Raw genomic sequence first — 13,831 nt, forward strand, 5'->3', positions numbered from 1 at the left:
TGCTCAGAGAATCTGCCTGCGGTAAGTGTTTTAGAAGTTGAGTCTCTCTGGAGGTTCGTGTCTTGTAGGGAAGAGCTTGGTTGGCAAATCCATTAATTTTAATTTTGGTTCGTTTTAGCCCTTATGGCTTAATGTTCACCTATCCCCACACCTACTTTAAAATAAAAAGAAAAGGTGGACCAAAAATCATAAAATATCCAGGCGTAAACCTAACCAAAGAGGTGAAAAGTCTATACACTGAAAACTATAGAAAGCTTATGAAAGAAATTGAAGAAGATACATAAAAAAGTGGGAAAACATTTCACGTTCGTGGATTGGTAGAACAAATATTGTTAAAATGTCAATGCTACCCAAAGCAATCTACATATTCAATGCAATCCCTATCAAAGTAACACCAGCATTCTTCACAGAACTAGAACAAACAGTTCTGAAATTTGTATGGCACCAGAAAAGACCCTGAATAGCCAGAGCAATCCTGAAAAAGGAGACCAAAGCTGGAGGCATCACAATTCCAGACTTCAAGCTGTATTACACAGCTGTAATGAAAGTGCGCCACTGGCACAAAAATAGACACACAGATTAATGGACCAGAATAGAGAACCTAGAAATGGACCTACAAACAGAGGGCCAGCTGATCTTTGACGAAGCAGGAAAGATAATCCAATGGAAAGAAGACCGTCTCTTCAGCAAATGGTGTTGAGAAGACTCTACAGCGATGTGCAGAAGAATGAAACTGGATCACATTCTTACACTATATACTCAAAATGGATGAAAAACCTTAAGTTGAGACAGGAAGCCAATTCCTAGAGGAGAAACCAGGTAACAACCTCTTGGACCTCGGCTGCAGCAACTTCTTATTTGACATGTCTTTGGAGGCAAGGGAAACAAAAACAAAAATGAACTACTGGGACTTTATCAAGATAAAAGGCTGTTGCACAGCCAAGGAAACAATCATCAAAACTAAAAGGCAAAAGACAGAATGGGAGAAGATATTTGCAAATGACATATCAGGTAAAGGGTTAGTATTCAAAATGTATAGAGAACTTACCAAACTCACCCAAGAAACAATCCAGTGAAGAAATAGGCAGAAGACATGAATAGACACTTTCCCAAAGAAGACATCCAGCTGGCAAACTGATATGTGGAAAGATGCTCAACATCGCTCATCAGGGAAATACAAATCAAAACCACAATGAGGTACCACCTCATACCCATCAGAGTGGCTAAAATTAACAACTTAGGCAACAACAGATGTTGGCAAGAATGTGGAGAAAGGAACCCTTTTCCGTTAGTGGTGGGAATGCAAACTGGTGCAGCCATTCTGGAGAACAGTGTGGAAGATCCTCAAAAAGTTAAAAATAGAACGACCCTACAACCCAGCAATTGCACTACTAGGAATTTATCCAAAGGGGATAAAAAGCTGATTCAAAGGGGCACATGCACCCCAATGTTTATAGTAGAATGATCAATAATAGCCAAATTATGGAAAGAGCCCAAATGGCCAGCAACTGATGAATGGATAAGCAAGATGTGGTGTATACGTATATACACAATGGAATACTACTAAGCAATCAAAAAGAACAAAATCTTGCCATTTGCAACAACCTGGGTGGAACTAGAGTGCATTATGCTAAGCAAAATAAGTTAGGGGCGGCTGGGTGGCTTGGTCGGTTAAGCGTCTGACTTCGGCTCAGGTGATGATCTTGTGGTTCGTGGGTTCGAGCCCCACATCGGGCTCTGCTGACAGCTCAGAGCCTGGAGCTGCTTCAGATTCTGTGTCTCCCTCTCTCTGCCCCTCCCCTGCTCATGCTGTCTCTCTTTCTCAAAAAAAAAAAAAAAAAAAAAACATTAAAAAAATTTTTTTAATTCAAAATAAGTTAGTGAAAGGCAGATACAGGATTTCACTCAAAATGGAATTTAATAAAACAGAAGAACATAGGGGAAGGGCAGTACAAATAAGATAAATACAGGAGACAAACCATAAGAGACTCAAACACGGGGAACAAACAAGGTTGCTGGTGGAGGGACGGGTGGAGGGACGGGCGAAATGGGGGATGGGCATTAAGGAGGAGGGCGCTTGCTGGGAGGAGCACTAGGTGTCATACGTAAGTGATGAATCACTAAATTCTATTCCTAAAATCGTTATTACACTATGTTAACTAACTTGGATCTAAAAAAAAAAAAAAAAAAAAAAACGGTACCCCTGGGGGTCTCAGTCAGTTGAGCATCCAACTTTGGCTCAGGTCATGATCTCACGGTTTGTAAGTTCAAGTCCTGCGTTGGGTTCTCTACAGTCGCTGTGGAGCTTGCTTCAGATCCTCTGTCCTACCCTCTGTACCTCCCTGGCCCATGCTCTCTTTCAAAAATAAACATTAGGAAAAAAAATAAAAAGGCAGGAAACTTGGAACAGTTATCCAAAGAAGGTACACAATCAACCACGCACATGAGAAGATGCAGAAAATCAGTACTATAGAGAAATGAAATGAAACCCATGATGAGCTCACTCCCACTAGGACAGACACAGGAGAAATAGCAGGTGCTGCCTAGGTTGCAGAGAAAAGGAGCCCTTGTGCACCATTGGTGGGAACGCAGACTGGTGCAGATGCTCTCGAATACGGTATGGAGGCTCTTCAAAAGTTAGAATCATCATGAGCCAGCAATCTCTTCAAGGTATAAATCCAAAGGAATTTGAAGTAGGTTCCCAAAGAGATGGGCACCCTCAAGTCTCTTGCAAAATTGCAGTATCCACTAGGAGAAAGCAGAAGTCCGTGGGGGGATGGATGGATGGATGGATACAGAAAATGGCAAGTGTACACAGAGGAGTATTGTGCAGTCTTTAAAAGATAGGAAGCCCTAACACATGTGAAGTATGGATGGACTGTGAGGACCCTGCCGAGTGAGAGGAGCCATTCACAAAAGGACGAATGTCCAGAATCTACCCTGAAGTATCCAAACTAGTCAAAAACCTAGCAAGAGGGAATTAAAGAGTGGGAACTAGGGGAGGAGGAGGAGTTAGTGCTTACTGGGGACAGAGTTTCAGTTTTGCAAGACGTAAAGGTTCTAGTGATCTGTTGAACAGCAATGTGAATATACTTAACTGGTATTACACAATTAAAAATGGGTTAAGATGCATATTTAGAGGCACCTGGGGGCTCAGTCAGTTAAGCGTCCGACTTCGGCCCAGGTCATGATCTCATGGTTCATGGGTTCGAGCCCCGTGTCGGGCTCTGTGCTGACAGCTCAGAGCCTGGAGCCTGTTTCAGATTCTGTATCTCCCTCGGGGGCCCTCCCCTGCTCGCTCGCTCTCTCTCTCTCTTTCTCAGAAATAAATAAAACATTTTTTTTAAATGCATATTTAATGTTTAGGATTTTTTTACCATTAAAAAAACAAAAACTCCCAGCAAAGGAAAACCCTGGATCAGGTGGCTTCACCCGTGAATCCTACCAAATATTTAAAAGAAGAACTAACATCAGTCCTTAAACTTTCAAAATGAAGAGAAGCATATACATCCTAATTCATTCCATGAGGCCAGCATTGCCCTGACATTGAGGCCAAAGACACCACAAGAAAACTGGGGACCAATATCCCTCATGAATATTAACACAAAAGTCCTCAACAAAAAGCTAGCCAGCCACAGTGAGCAGCACATTGAAAGGAATATGCAGCATGATCACTTGAAGTTCCTGGAAGTCAAGGATGGGTCTGCCTGCAGAAGTGACTGATGTAGCCCATTAACACAGTGAGGGACAAGAACCACATGACCCTCTCAGTTGATGCAGGGAGAGCGTTTGACGAAATTCAATACCCTTTCATGATAAAGGCACTCAAAGAAAACCTAAGAATAAAAGAAAACTACTTCAGCATAATACACCTCACCTCTGGAGAAACCCCAACCAACATCATGCTCTGGAGAAAGACTGAAAGCTTCCTCTGGTATCAGGAACAAGCAAGCACGCCCTCTCTGGCCACTCCTATTCAACAGTGCTGAAGTCCTAGCCAGAGCAGCTAGACGAGAAAAGGGGGTGGGGGTGGGGAAGGCATATAAATTGGGAAGGATAAAATTAAATCATCTCTGTTCACAGATATTATTTTATATATAATAAACCCTAAGTATTTTGTACAAAAAAAAAGCTCAGGAAAGTTTGCAGGATATAAAATCAAGCTACAAAAATCAGTTATGTTTTAGGGTAGCCTGGGAAGTTCAGTTGGTTAAGAATCCAACTCTTGATTTTGGCGTAGGTCATGATTTCACGGTTTGTGAGATTGAGCCCCACGTCGGGCTCTGCGCTGGTTCTGTGTGGCCTCTTGCAATTCTGTCTCCCTTGCTCTCTGACCCTCCTCCACTTTGTCTCTCTCAAAACTAAATAAATAACAAAAATTTTTGAAAAATCAGTGTCTTTAAAAAAATATTTGTTTATTTTGAGAGAGAGAGAGAGAGGGGAGGGGCAGAGAGATAGAGAGTATCCTAAGCAGGCCCCACACTGTCAGCACAGAGCCCAACGTAGGGCTCAATCTCACAAACCGTGATATCATGACCTGAGCTAAAGTCAAGAGTCACAATCAACCAACTGAACCACCCAGCTGCCTGAGAAGTCAGTTATGTTTCTATACACTAACAATAAACAACCCAGGAACTAAATTAAAATAATTCCACTTCTAATAGGATGAAAAAGAATAAAATTTTTAGGCATCAACCAAGGAGGTGAGAGATGTGTACACAGAAAAGCATAAAACATTGCTGAAAGAAATGCAAAGACAAACCTGGAAAGACCTGTGTTCGTGCGCTGGAGGATGTGAGGTCACTAAGATGTCAGTGCTGCCCGCAGTGATGGCCAGACTGAGGGCAACCCCTATCAAAATCCCAGCAACGCTTTTGCAGAAATAAAAACAGTCCATCCTAAAGTTTATATGGCGTCTCAAGGAATAGCCGAAATAATCCTGAAAAAGAGTAGAAGCGGAGGACTCGCACTTGGTCATTGCACAACTTGCCGCAAGGCTACAGCAATCTAAGGGGTGCGGCTGTGGCTCGAGGCGGCCGTGGGCGCCCGTGGGGCAGGAGGGCCCGGGCAGGCTGGCAAGCCGGGTTGTGCGGCATGCCAGGAGCTCTCTCCGTTGCAGGAAGGGCCTACAGATGACGGGGAACCGGGAGAAAGGCCGCAGAATGGAGATGGGATTAGAGCGGGAATTGGAGTCACTCCATGTGGAGGCAGCCCAGGGGGAGGTTCACCACAGCAGCAATCTTCAAAGACCTTCTCCGGTGGGGCAGGAACTGGCCGTCTGGTCCGGGCCTGGTGCAGGCCTCCCAGCCTCAGAGAAGTGCTCTGAGGTCCCGGGGGACCCCAGCCCTGCTCTGCTGGCAGGAGCCTGAGTCCCCCCGCCTGCCGGCCGGCCGCACACCTGCAAGCCTGGAGGTCTGGGTGACACAGCTCCTGCCCCGGCTCCTGTAAGCGTGCTCCATGCTGCCTGCCGCTGGCCCACTTGGGAACTCCTCCCTCGCCTAGAAAATCTGACATCACCTGTATTTGTGCTGAACTTCTGTCCCTGTCCAGGCTCTCCCTAGCCTTCTCCAAGGTATCAAAGATAAATTTAATCTTACTGATTCACTTAACAACTTAAACCTCACTTAAAGCACACCCTCACGATTGTTTCTCTGCCTGATGCTCTCGCAGGAGAACCTCCGCTTGGGGTTTCAGCCTCTCACCCTCTGTGTTGTGTGTGTGGTAAAGTACACATAAAACCAGCCGTTTCCAAGTGGACGTGCAGAGGCATGAAGCATATTCACGTGCTAGACTTGATTTTAAAAGCACTCTTATTTTGTGCTTTTAATTTGTCCTTGTGTATATTTATCGCTGTTCTGTCTTGCCTTCCTTTGAAAGGATTATTTTGTATCTTACATCAGTTTTACTGATTTGAAAGTAATATAAAGTGTACATGTTACTCTAGAAATTATGATAGATATGTGTGTATGTATATATATTTAATTACAAAACTCTAATATTAATTAATAAAGTTAGCCTCTACATTAGATCCCACATTTCTCCATCTGAATTTATATGCAGTTGAACTCTATCCCGATCAGGAGGCCTTTAAGGCAAATCATTTCCAAGATTAAATAAAAACACCTAGTTTTAACAATAATTTAAAAAGAAATGCAGCCCATATACATTAATATGGCCTCTTTTTTATTTATTTTCAATTTTTTTTTAATGTTTTATTTATTTCTAGGAGAGAGAGAGACAGTGTGAGCAGGGGAGGGTCAGAGAGAGAGAGAGTCACAGAATCTGAAACAGGCTCCAGGCTCTGAGCTGGCAGTCAGCACAGAGCCCGACGCGGGGCTCGAACCCACGAACCGCGAGATCATGACCTAAGCGAAAGTCGGACGCTTAACCGACTAAGCCACCCAGGCGCCCCTATTTATTTTTAATGTTTATTTATTTTTGACAGAGAGGGAGACACAGAATGTGAAGCAGCTCCAGGCTCTGAGCTCTCAGCACAGAGCCCGATGTGGGGGTCAAAGCCACGAACCGTGAACTCATGACCTGAGCCAAGCTGCTTAACCAACTGAGCCACCCAGGCGCCCCTTATGGCCTCTTTTTTAAAGACTCACAAGATAAGGGTTTTTGTTTGTTTGTTTGTTTTAATGTTTATTTTTGAGAGAGAGAGAGAGAGACAGCATGAGCAGGGGAGGGTCAGAGAGAGAGGGAGACACAGAATCGGAAGCAGCTCTGGGCTCTGAGCTGTCAGCACAGAGCTTGACACTCGGACCCAGCAACCGTGAGATCATGACCTTAACCGAAGTTGGTCACTTAACCAATGGAGCCACCCAGGTGCCCCTGGCCTCTCAGTTTAAAAACAAATCAGAGGGGCTCCTGGGTGGCTCCGTTGATTAAGTGTTTCCCTCTTAGTTTCGGCTCGGCTCATGGGCTCGCAGTTCGTGAGCTGTGGGGCTCACTATGTGGGGCTATGTGCTGACAGCACGGAGCCCGCTTTGGATTCGGTCTCCTCTCTCTGTCCCTCTGTGGTATCTTATCTGTGATCAGTTGAAAGTGTTGCAGCACACGTGTGTGTGGCAAACTTCACAGTTGACACATCTGTGTCAAAGGTATATGGGGACTTGTTACACTGTCCTTGCAATTTTTCTGTAGGTTTGAAATTTGAGAATAGTTGGAATAATAAGTCCCTGCTGTCACAGAGCTCACATCCCTGGTGGACAGACAATAAGGACATTACATGCTATACATTACGAGGTGGTAAGTGAAGAAAAAGAAACCAGGAACGGAGGGTAATGGTCAGATTGGGCATCTCTGAGGTGGCCCATATTGAGTGGTTTTGAACAAAGAGTGAGTCATTCATGGATATGTCTGGAAACAAATTTTCAAGGAGGAAGTAGTTTAAAGATGTTAAGTGGGAGCATACCTGGTGCACCCAAGAGCAGTAAGAGGGCCTCAGGGCCTGCGCAGAGTGGACTCTGAGGGGAGTCGTGAGCACAGTGGTGCCGGGCACATCACGGGGGGCCGGCCACCGCCGGGTTTCCTCTTGCTGCTTGCTGAGCAGATGTCGGGCACACTCCTAGCTGTTGTGTTGGCAACAGGTGTCAGGAAGCCAGAGCAGAAGCAGGCCAGTCAGGACGCAGTCCAGGGACTGTCTGCGTTCCAAGTAGTAGGAAAAGTGAATCAAAGTTCAATTGTGGGTTTAGTCAAAGGATTTACTGACTAATTGGATACAGGTTATGAGGGGAAAGGGAATTTAGAGTGACTCCAAAGTATTTCGCCTGAGTGATGGGAAGGGTGGAGTTGCCGTTCCCAGAGGTGTGGTGCAGGTCAGGACGGAAACATGAGACCCTGTTTAAATATAGGGGAAGACGGGGCACCTGGCTGGCTGCCAGTGGAGCCTGTGACTTATGACCTCAGGCTGGTGGGTTTGAGTCCATGTTAGGTATGGGGATTACTTAAAATCCTTAAACATAGAGTTGTCACATAGCCGGCCATCTGAATATGAAATAGAATTCCGTAGATTTAAATCTGGGAGTCTAAAGCATGTAGATTGAAGGTTAGTGTGTGAAACATAGAAAGTTCTTTGTCAGTGTATTTAAACGCGCACAAATACAGTCTCAAGTTCACTTGTGCAAACGTGGGGAGAAGTCCAGGAAGGACCCAGCTGAGGAGTGAGGAAGAGGGGCACTGAAATACAAGCACCCCGTCCCTGGGAAGGTCCCCCAGGTCAGAATGAAACCATCCAGCGAGCGTGCGCGGGAGAGCGGATGGAGGACAACTCCCTCCCCCACCCCGAGAATGGTAGGAGGTGCAGCCCAGGGGCTTGTTGTCCCAAAGCCACTTGACTGGCCCTGTCATCCGTGCCTGTCCCCTGTGGGGGCCAAGCAGCAGAACACGTGCTCTCGCCCTAACGCGTCTTGCTTTTCGTTCTTGTTCTCTGGCCAATATAGGTTTGAGGGCAAAATAATCAATTTTATAGAAGACTACTGCTGACCCTTAAAGTGGCTGTCAGTTATGTATTTTGGAGACTATAACTTTTAAAGTTTAAGATAAAAATTTACGTTTCAGGGCGCCTGGGTGGCTCAGTCGGTTGAGCATCTGACTTTGGCTCAGGTCATGATCTTGCAGTTTGTGGGTTTGAGCCCCGTGTTGGGCTCTCTGCTGACAGTGAGGAACTTGCTTGGGATTTTCCGTTTCCCTCTCTCTCTCTCTCTCAAAATAGAGAAAAACTTTTTTAAAAATTAAAAAATTTAAGCTTCATTGCCTTTAAAAAGCTGAGGAGTCCATCAGGTCAAAGAACATTCATACTGCTGTGTTTCAGAGAGAACAGCAGCAACGTCTAACACTTGCTGAGCATTTAGTGCGTGGTTCGGGTCCACTACCGATGCAGCAGCCAGGAGCCACTACTTACACACGGACGGCAGCCTCCTAACATTTTCCAGAGAAGTAAAGAACTAGAAATCATTATAAATGCATTTTGAAGCTATATGATATTTATCATATTTAAGCTACCATAAGTGGGTTAACCTATTATGGTACTGACATTTTAACAAACCAGACAACAAAATCAAAATGTGCTAATTTTTATTGTTTTTGCTTTTCCATAAAATTAACTTGCCACATGGTCTTGCCTGAAGTTCTAAGTTAACTGTTCAGGATTAACAAGAAATGGAGCTTTCTACTAAATTTACCAAATACTTAGCGTTGTTAAATAACTTTTCATCTTTTTCTTCATTATGTATTACACAGCATGAGGATAATACAGCCGTCTTAAGATACCAAACTGAGAAGTCTGTGGCAAGAGTTTTAGAAAGTGCATTAAAGTACAATTTATTAATTTACACATATTCCACAACCCAAATCTATTAACATGGACATTCGTCTATGAATTTCCCCTACAATATGGCCGGACTTTGATAGAACAGTGGTTTTCAGCTGGGACAACTGTGCCCTCCAGGAGACATTGGCATCTGATATCATTGTGACTGTCACGGGGCAGGGGTGTTAATGGCTTTTAGTGGGTAGAACCCAGGGATGCTGCTAAACACCCCATAACACACAGGATGAACCCTCATAACAAAGAATTATCCAACCCAAATGTCAACAGTGTCAAGGTTAGGAGATCCTGTAGAGTATTACTCAACTGACCCAATTTCCACTTTACAGAGAGCCTGTCTGTCCACTGCAAAGCTGCAAACTCTACCCCCAACATGACTCTGAGATCAAGAGTTGCATGCTTGGGGCACCTGGGTGGCTCAGTCGGTTTAGCGTCCGACTTCGGCTCAGGTCATGATCCCACGTTCGTGGGTTTGAGCCCCACGTCGGGCTCTGTGCTGACAGCTCAGAGCCTGGAGCCTGCTTCTGATTCTGTGTCTTCCTCTCTCTCTGACCCTACCCTGCTTACACTGTCTCTCACTCTAACAGACATAAATAAAACATTAAAAAAAAAGTTGCATTCTTGACCAATTGCAGGGGTACTTGCACCCCTGTCCATGGTAATTCTGAAAGCACACTTTTAACCAATATCATTACCAAAAGCAATGCTCAGCTTTAATTTCCCTTGAACCTGCTCTACTAGTTTAATCTGCTCACACGGAAAGTTAATTTGGACTGTTCTGAAGTAGCTAAGCAAACAGTTCCCACTGCAGGTTTCTAGACTATGATAAAAATTTAATGATTTATAAAGCATTTGGCAAAGAGCAAAGTTTTCTGTAAGTGTGCTGACAATGTTTATCACAACATATCAAAAATGAAGAGCTTCACTTAATTTGTTCTAGTATGTTAGCACTGTGATTAGACAAGTTAAAATAATTTGCCCTTTTTTTACAGTAACCTCTTATAAATGTCTTTTACAAATAGCAATACGCACATATGGGGTATGTGATACCAAATTAAAAAGTTGGTTGTATTTTCCACACAAATACTGATCGTAAAATATCAGTGTTTCAGGTGAGAGTTCTTAAGGGAACCAAATTTTAAAAAATCAAGTTAAGTTTAAAAGTAGAGACACATTTCAGTATTTTACTAACCCTTCATCTCCACATTCACATTCTGTGTATTTTCTCATGGTCAACAAACTGACTCAAATGATTTAAGTTATCCCACCACTTAAAAAGAAAAGCTTCCACAATAATTTGAAACCATGGAGTTATCTTAATTTCACCACTGGCTGCTTTTTTCAGAAGTTCTTTTAGCTCTTCCTTTGTCACATAACAATAGCTCTTAATCTCATTGGGATCTGGATTCAAGGTTACATTCTTCCTCACAAACAAAATGTAGTCAATTTCATGTTCCCCCCAGATACCATCTGATTGAGCCTTGTAGTGAATTCGTGTTAGATAATTAATTTCTTCTGGAGGAACCTAGGATAAAAATAAAACAATAGTTGATTTTATTGAAATAATCATATATTTTTTAAAAAGTGCAGTCACTCAAACCAGATGTGTCACATTCTCCTTCACATCTTGATAGTACTTTTTGAGGAAAAAAGTACTTACCATTTTAACTGGATGAGATATACTTTATTTATTCAGGTATTATTTAAAAGTGACAATTCCAGGGAAAAAAAGTTATTTCAATTTACTGAATCAGATTTGTAGTTCATATTCCTAAGGATTACCACAAGAAACCAAGCCTCTTTGAACTCATCAATTATAAAAATAACCGACTTTAACTTTATTTATTTTGAGAGAAGAGAGTGCATGCAAGTGGGGGGGAGGCACAGAAAGTGTGGGAGAGGGGAGAGGGGGAGGGGAGAGGGGAGAGGGAGAATCCTAAGTGGGCTTTGAGCTGTCAGTGTGGAGCCCGATTCCGGACTCCAACTGACCAACCGCGAGATCATGGCCAAAATCAAGAGCCCGACTGAGCCACCCAGGTGCCTCCAATAATAAACTTTATATACTGGTTAATAGATGAATCTATTTCAGCACTGAGCTACATTCTGACAAGTAATACAAGGAAATCAAAATTTAAGTAATTTTTAATGAAGGTGCTTTCTGGGGCCAATAACTCACAAGTTTACAAAGCAGAGAACTAACTTAAATTTAAAATTTTATTAAAAATGTTTTAACGTTTTTCAATTTCTAAACAAGATTTCAGAGGTATGGTAGTGCAGTAAAATCGGTTACCTCTTCCATGGGGATCCCTAATTCAGCCTTTAAACGCCTCTGGGCTGCTCGCCTTACTCCAATCGCATCGTTTTCTTCGAGCTCTCCTGGATTACTTAATGGATGACTACAGCAAGTATTGGTAAAACAACCTGGAACATATTAACACAGATGTAGATTGACTTTCTTCCAAGTAAATCTCAAAGATCAAGAAAACTTATTAGAGTTTTAAAAACAATGGAAAAATAAGTGGCCGAGAATTTCTAAATCGTTGTAATGAGCTATCAGTAATCATTTTGTGAAACAGACATGTTTAGGTAAGTTCTTTATTAAGGTCTTCTTAACCAGAAAGATCAAAATGTATAAATACAAACTTAAAACATATATAATAAAAATATATATTAAGGGGCGCCTGGGTGGCTCAGTCAGTTAAGCGTCCAACTCTTGATTTCAGCTCCAGTTATGACCCAAACATTTGTGAGATGGAACCACGATGACCAAGAGGAGCCTGCTTGGTTCTCCCTCTCACTCTGCCCCTCCCCCACATGCAAACTCTCTCTCAAAATAAACTTTAAATATATATATGTGTGTGTATATATATAAAAAGATGTATATGCATATACATAGCAGTTTTTAATCTTTATTGTTTTATTAGGTTGCAGTCAATGCATAAACTTCTTTTATGCAAAATATGAAGTTAAGTCTTTCACAGGGTTTCCCTTTTCACCTGGTTCCCAAGAATTCTGCGTGACAGAGTCAAGTTAAAGTTCCCAACAAGATACTGTACATTAAAGGCACAGGCACCTGGGAAGGTGATTTTAGCATCTGATCTTTGTTGTAGCAGAAGCTTATTTTCAGTGTTGAATAAGAAGACACTAAAAGCTCGATGCAATAATCCTGAAAGCCAAAGAGATACAATAATTTAGATTGAAAATACCAGTTATTCGCCCCATTCTCAGCTTGGGATCCGAAATACTAGTTAACTTGCTCCCATTTTTGTTTTTTTTCCATAGTCTCCTAGTTAGTGAGTCTGCACGGCCACGACACCCCGGCCACCAGGGAAAGGAGACGGCGAGCAGGGGCCAGCAGACGTGGCCACACGACCCGTCAGGGACACGGAGCCCAGGGCCGCGGAGCCGGGGTGACAGGGGCTCCCCCTGCGGCCAGACCACAGGTGGCGCGCGACAGGGTCAGAAACCACGGGGCCGGCCTGACCGCGGGCAGGGCGCTGGGACACGGCACCTTTCTCTATGTTCTCGTTCAGATGGCAGTTCCTCTTGGTGTCGGCCCCGATCTTACGGTCATTCTCGTCGATGAGGATGCACATCTCCGCCAGCAGCCGCACCTGCTGCTCGTCCAGGCCGGCGGTGTCTAACTCGGGCATGGCGGCGGCCCGCCGGACCCGGCCCGCGACCCTGGCGCGAACACGGGGCCCCCCGAGCCGTCAGTCCGCGTCCCCCCGCCCCGCCCCGGGCCTCCTCCCAGCCTCCGCGCCCCACTGGTCAGCCCTCCGCAGCCCCTGCAGGCCGGCGGGCCCCGGGCCTTCCCTCAGCCTCCACCTGCCAAGGAAGGTCCCCAGGGAGCGCGGAGGCGGCTTCGCGAGCAGAACGTAGCGCGACGCGGCGGCGCGGTCGCCCTCAGTCCCCGGGCCCCGGGCCACCTCCACCCGCCTACCTCAGGCGCCGGCAGCCGGGGACCCGGGGCGGCGCCGAGCTAGCCTCCCGCAGGCCCCGCCCCCAGGCCTGGGGCCCGCCCCTCGGCGCCCGCCGGCCAACCACCAGCGCTCGCGCCAGAGCATGCCACATGCTCGCCGGCCAATCGCACGCCGGCCGCGCCTGACGTCAGGGTCGTGCGATGGCGCGTGCAGGCCCTCCGGCCGCCGCCCCGGCTCCGCTGATGGCCGCGCCCTCCGAGGGCGGCTGTGAGGAGCCCGCTGTGCTGCGGCACAACTTTATCGACCGTGGTGGGCGAGTGGCCCGACCGCCCCGGCCAGTCGGCGGGCCCCGGGCGCTCTGTCAGGGGCCGGCAAAAGTCAGCGGTCCCCGCAGGCTCGCGCTCGGAGACGTCGTGACGTCTGTGCGCCGGCTTCTGCGCAGTGAGCGACCTCCGGGGCTGAGACCGGTTGGCCTCTGTGGGGGAGGCGCCCTGGCGGCCGAGGTCGGGCTGGAGCCGGGCCGACACGTTCCCTGGGAATGGGGACCGACGCGACGTCCCTGTTGGTGTGTCCGTCC

General features: G+C 45.6%; 1 protein-coding gene across 1 annotated transcript; it reads right to left on the reverse strand.

The window, feature by feature from the left end:
- Nucleotides 1-9,895: 9,895 nt before the first annotated feature.
- IDI1 (isopentenyl-diphosphate delta isomerase 1) lies at nt 9,896-13,618 on the reverse strand. The gene is made up of 5 exons (XM_039241646.1): nt 13,275-13,618; nt 12,843-13,015; nt 12,405-12,497; nt 11,622-11,752; nt 9,896-10,856 (listed from the first exon to the last, which is right to left on the reverse strand). The coding sequence occupies exons 1-5, from the start codon at nt 13,403-13,405 to the stop codon at nt 10,539-10,541; spliced, it is 846 nt and encodes a 281-aa protein (XP_039097577.1). The 5' UTR covers nt 13,406-13,618; the 3' UTR covers nt 9,896-10,538.
- Nucleotides 13,619-13,831: the final 213 nt, after the last annotated feature.

The sequence above is a fragment of the Hyaena hyaena genome, unplaced genomic scaffold, assembly GCF_003009895.1.
Source record: "Hyaena hyaena isolate Hyena2069 unplaced genomic scaffold, ASM300989v1 scaffold_197, whole genome shotgun sequence".
Classification (NCBI taxonomy): domain Eukaryota; kingdom Metazoa; phylum Chordata; class Mammalia; order Carnivora; family Hyaenidae; genus Hyaena; species Hyaena hyaena.

Excerpts from the sequence above, each read along its gene's own strand:
- IDI1 (XM_039241646.1), bottom strand. The coding sequence starts at position 13,405 with ATGTGGCATGCTCTGGCGCGAGCGCTGGTGGTTGGCCGGCGGGCGCCG. Across the intron at positions 13,016-13,274 it reads CCCGGCTGCCGGCGCCTGAG|GGTCGCGGGCCGGGTCCGGC; the intron begins GTAGGCGGGTGG and ends TGTTCGCGCCAG. Across the intron at positions 12,498-12,842 it reads GAACGAGAACATAGAGAAAG|GATTATTGCATCGAGCTTTT; the intron begins GTGCCGTGTCCC and ends TTTGGCTTTCAG.